Genomic DNA, 5,193 nt, shown 5'->3' with positions numbered 1-5,193 from the left:
TTGGCACACTCTCCTGTACCTCAAGCGGAGCGTGCAGTTGGCTTGCACCCATGCATGTTATCCATAATGTCAACGCAGGCTCAGGTGACGCATGCTTTCCGGATGTTTGCGGCGCGCACCCTGGACAAGCAGGGCTGTCAGGACGGGGTGAGAATGCTGACTAGGACATTACCTGATTGAACCAGCGGGCCTGTGGCTGCTGGCTCCTTGCCACACTGCAGTGCATACCGGCACAGAGGTGCACAGCAGAAGTGCTCGCACCGCACCTCACGGCGCACTGCTGGTTCTCCATTATCACCCTGCCTCATCCCCCCCTCTGTCTTCTTTGACCCCATGCTTTACCGCACGGCTTGGCAGCTGGCTGCGCACAGCGCTTCCGCTGAGCTACATCAAGATCTTCAAGCCTAAGGGCCTGCTGGCAGCCGGCGGCTGGGTCAAGGACAACCCAGCAGCCTTCTTTCCTGAGCGCTTCTGCGTCGTTCTCTCTGACAGCCTCATTCTTATTGTGTTCCCCTTCCTGGCTACGCTGCGCTACCAGGTGCGTAGGGGGTGTTGCAAGGAGATTGCGGCCAACTGTGTGCGGGTTGATTCCCCTGTACCTTCTCACCCCAAAGAACCGATAAGCATGCCGGGCCCTTTCCTTGTGCGTAGGTGGCAGCGATGGGACCGAGGCCCCCGCCGTCAGCGCTCCCCTGCCCAAGGTGCTGGCGCACCTGGCTCAGGTGGTGGTGCAGGACGCGTCCGAGCTGCTGAGCAGCGTAGAGACAGACGGGCGGGCGGCCGCCGAGGCAAACCCCATCCACAGGTTCCTGATTCAGTGCCAGGAGTTTAGGTGGGATCTTGCATGCGGGGAACCACGCATGATTTCAATATAAGGCAGAATACAAGGTGCTGCCAAGTGAATGGCATGCAACGTGCTGGGTCCATCTCAAGAAGGGTTGTGGGTGGTCACTGTACAGTCTGGCTGCCACCCCCACGCCAGGGACGTGCTGGCGCAGCACCAGCAGAAGCTCAAGGCTGGCGCATACGACCAAGTGTGGCCCGTGAGCACCCGCGAGCAAGTCCAGCAGCTGCGCGCAGAGCTGGCTGGCATGCGCACAAAGATGGAGCAGCAGCAGCAGATGCAGCAGCAGCAGCTTGCTTTGAATATCAGCAGCGCTGCTGCGCCCCTATCAAGTGAGGGGCGCCAGCTGCTCAACCCCACGATGGACAGCATGGCACACCTGGGCCCAGGTTTGGGCGGCTCTGGCGCTGGGAGCCTCAGCGCGCTGGTTGCCAGTGTGCTGAGAGCCACGATGCAGCAGGGCAGCGACAGCGGCGGCAGCTCGGCATCAGGTCCCTCCTCTGCTGTAGCTGCTGCGGCTGCAGCAGCAGCAGCAGTAGCAGCAGCTGCGGCGCTCTCTGGCAGCTCTTGCGGCAGCGGTGGCAACAGCGGCGTTGCATGCGGCGGCAGCACCAGCGGCGTTGGCGCGCTCAACGCAGGAGCCAGGGACGGCGCGGCCTCCGCTGGCGCGGCTGCGAGCGTTGGGGTTCCCCGTTGAGGGCCATCCCCAAGCTCAGCACCTTTGTCAGCGTCCCCCATCTCATGGCGTGGGTCAGCGCGCCGCGCGTCAACGGCAAGTCGGTGCTGCAGCTTGAAAGCGCGGGCGACGTCTCGTGGCGTAAGGGCCAGAAGCTTTGGAGGCCGCTGTGCCGCAAGCTCAACCTTGTCGTGCGGCGCGTCGCCGAGCTGCAGGTCCAGGGCTCCCGCGTCTACATCAAGACGGCTGCGGCGGAGGCGGCCGTTGCTCAGCGGCGAGAGCGGGCCATGACAATGGCGGCGTACGTCCGGCACCTGGAGGGGGCTGCCGCTGCCAAGGCCAAGGCGGCGCATGGGGAGAGCGGCACCGGCAACGAGATGGGGTGGGAGGTGATGAGTGAAAGGGGGTTGTGGCTGATCGGCTTGCAGTGTGCCTTTGCATGACGTTTGGTTGCTATGGGAACACCTTGGGCGCATTGCCTTTGTGTCTTCATGTCATTGCTCAATAGCTGGCAGGCCAGTGCGATGGTTAGAGCCGTGCCTGCTTTTAAACGGTAGGGTTTTATGATGCTCCTGCAAATGCACAAGCACTTATCCAAAGCACAGGCAATCAGCAAGGAGTGTGCCGCAGCAACATCTTATTGCTGGGGCCGCGACAAAGCAGTCGCAAGCGCTACACGCATGCGCTTAGCTAAGGCACGAACGTGTGAGTTCATTATGGCGCTGCAGCTGTCCTTGTGTCTCTTATTTCACATGCCCGTAGCAGTAAACCCTGCCAAACATGTTGGCGTTTTGGACAGCACATGGATCCTTCACAGGATGCCGGGCCACGCTCAGCACCAGCCTCCGATCTGTTGCGGCCAAAAGCGGACATCTGTTTTCGGTCACACAGCAGACAGGGTTTATAGCTGAGCTCTGCGCGGCACAGGTCTGACGTTTTGGGGTTCTGCCAGCTTGCAACACAGCCAGAAATGCAGCCACAACGCCCCAGCTGCAACTGCGTGTGTCGCGGCTGTTGCGATCGGCTTGCAGCTGTTAGGACAGCTGAAGATATCATACCACCTTCTCTGCGGCCCAACACCAGGCCAGAGCACAGCATTGGGTGCTGGGTTCCATGACTGCGACACGCTGATGCCACATGATGACGGGGCCCAGCTTTCAACAGCTAGCAAACGTGAGGCGTCGTAGCCCTGGCGGCGACACGGCTGTGGCTTGCTGCGGAGGCTGCCTTGCCGTGCTCATCGGTGACCGCACCGTGCGCGGCCGGTCCTGTGGTGCCCAGCCTGGTCGCCTGGCGGCCAGGGGCCACCCCCCACTTGGCTCGCGGTCGGGGCACCCGCCCTGTGCCGCAGTGTGGTACCCGGCGCATACCGAACGCGATGTAACAAGCAAGGCCAAGGCCATTATGCACGAAGAGTCCGGCAGAAGTGTCAATGCATTTGTTTGACAGCAAAGCATTGTGACAGGATTTCGTGGTCGGTCGCCTGCTGGAGCCGCCAGGTTGACATGATTTGTACAATGATGTTACAAATGGTGGCGATAGCCAGCTGGAGCCGCCCAGGCTCATGGTGTTTGCACACGTACAGAATCCACAACAGCAATGCCACCCACACGCATGGCCGCAAAGCAAGCAGCACTCAATTCCTCATCAGCCTCATGTCCCACAATTTCTCACAATCAGCAACGGTGGCTTGGTCAACCACACCAGGCATCCCGCGTCCCATGCCCTTCCTGCCTTCCTTCGAGCTTGGCGGCTGTCAGCCCTCTGCGCCAACAAACGCGCCTGCCTGAGCAGAGCGGAGGCAGTGCCAGCGGGGCGCCGGGCGGCGCGCGGCAGTTTGCAAATCCCACAACTTTGCAGGCGGGTCGAATTCCTAATATGCATCATGTGGCGGGGCCCGACAGGCACCATGCCAGTGCGCCTGCACTCAACGGCCTAGAAAGTACGCGCATCACACCGTGCCGCCTTGCAGGGGCGCGTTGCTGGTGTGCATTCAGCCCGAGCAGGTGACGAGGGAGGCGAGTGGGGCGTCGGCCGAGGCCCTCAGATGCAAGCCAGGTGGCCGCGACGGCGGGGGCAACACACGCTGTGTTCGAACAATAAACAGGCATATGTCCAGCAGCAAGTGGCTGCGTGATGCACCGGGTTCACAGAGAACATGTAGAGAAGCCTCGCCAGCAGGGACGGAGGGCCTGCACGTTCATCGCGGTTGCTTGTTCATAGAACTGGAGCGCAGGTACATGTACGCTCATACGGGCTTGCGGTTTTGCGCACGCCGTGCGTGCGCAATTCAATTTCAACTCGACACCGTGCAACTGCTTTTGCTTGCATCAAGGAGGGCAGGGCTGCTTGACAGCAGTGGTTGCAGCCCAGGGTGGGGCAAGGGCCTGGCGGTGCATCAACCCAGTTGGCCTGTGCCGCCCTGCTCAGGGACAAGGCCGTCGATGCCGTCGACAAAGCTAGAGGCAGGGTCAATACCGGCCAGGGCAGAGCTGAAGCCGGTGTGGCCGCGGCCAGCGCTGACCGTGGGTGTGCTCAGGGCCGCAGCCGGTCGCTCCCCCAGCAGCATGCGGTACCACGAGCCCCGCCTGGTCGGTGCAGAGGCGCTGCCACCTGCCTGGCCGGCGGCAGTGGGGGCGCCGACGGTCGAGGGGGCGCCCTCAATGGCCACGCCCTTGAAGCTCGCGTCGGCGTCATCCTGGTGTGGCACACTGCCAGGCTGAGCGGAGGCGGCGCGCTTGAAAGGGGTCGGCTCCGCCATGGTGCCGGGGATGGCTTTGATGGCACGCGGCATGAAGACGGTGGTGGCCCGCTCGCTTGTCGTCCAGCGGACGGGGGCGATGAGGAAGGCGGCTGGGGTGCTTGGGGTGAGGAGCAGGAGCAGCAGGAGCATCACTGCAGAGCGAGGCAAGGCGAGGGGTTTGCGTAGGTTGGGTTGAGGCTGTGCATGCGGCTTGCAGCGAGAGGACAGGACAATTACAGCAGGACGGTCGTCAGCAGTGCAGCAAACAGGGCGTCGTGCGGCGCTCTGCTCTGCCAAGCATGCCTAGTGCAGTCATGTGGAGGGTCAGCCCCCAATCGCGCCGCACCTCCCGCAAGACGGCAGTGGCTGCAGGCCATGTCGTTGATAATGTCTTTGATACAAGTTGGAATAGACGCGGTGGTGAGAGCGAGGCCGTGCTGCCTGTCGCTGTTCGAGGAAACGACAACAAGGGCCCCACCGATCGATCTGAGCGCAGTGCGACCGCAGGCTCGCACCTGATTCTGGAAACGTGCGACTTTCCAACGCTGTGACACAGCTCTGCGCCGTTCGGGACGTCTCCGAGGAAAGCTGATCCAGCGGCCCTCGACCACGGAGATCGTACAGCACGAACGAGTGCGCGTAGAGAAAAATGGTGAAGAACCGACGGAAGGTGTGTAACACGATTTATGGCGAGCAATTTGAGTACGATGTGGCAACCCGGGCAGCCCGAGGCTATGCGCACCCGTCATGCGGTCTGAACATCGACAACCTCGGCGCACGGCCCCTCGTCAAACATGCTCGCCACAGCACCGGATGAAAGTAAATACACATGTGCTCAGCTCCACACTAGCACTGCCCTTGTGCCGCCAGCGCTTTGGCGTCAGCTTCCTCAGCTCCATCTCTGGTGTGTGTTTGACATGTTGCCATATT

General features: G+C 61.8%; 2 protein-coding genes across 2 annotated transcripts; one reads left to right on the top strand and one right to left on the bottom strand.

Moving 5' to 3' along the window:
* Nucleotides 1-1,585: 1,585 nt before the first annotated feature.
* MNEG_3409 (hypothetical protein) lies at nt 1,586-1,963 on the top strand (the record flags this gene model as incomplete). The annotated part of the gene is made up of 1 exon (XM_014048112.1): nt 1,586-1,963. The coding sequence occupies one exon, from the start codon at nt 1,586-1,588 to the stop codon at nt 1,961-1,963; it is 378 nt and encodes a 125-aa protein (XP_013903566.1).
* A 1,955-nt stretch (nt 1,964-3,918) lies between these two features.
* Nucleotides 3,919-4,413, bottom strand: MNEG_3408 (hypothetical protein; the record flags this gene model as incomplete). The annotated part of the gene is made up of 1 exon (XM_014048111.1): nt 3,919-4,413. One exon carries the CDS (start codon nt 4,411-4,413, stop codon nt 3,919-3,921), a length of 495 nt encoding a protein of 164 aa, XP_013903565.1.
* Between the last annotated feature and the right edge of the window lie 780 nt (nt 4,414-5,193).

This window comes from Monoraphidium neglectum, assembly GCF_000611645.1.
Source record: "Monoraphidium neglectum strain SAG 48.87 unplaced genomic scaffold scaffold00428, whole genome shotgun sequence".
NCBI lineage: Eukaryota > Viridiplantae > Chlorophyta > Chlorophyceae > Sphaeropleales > Selenastraceae > Monoraphidium > Monoraphidium neglectum.
Note: the sequence above shows the minus strand (reverse complement) of the source record. Positions and strands in the feature narration are given on the sequence as shown.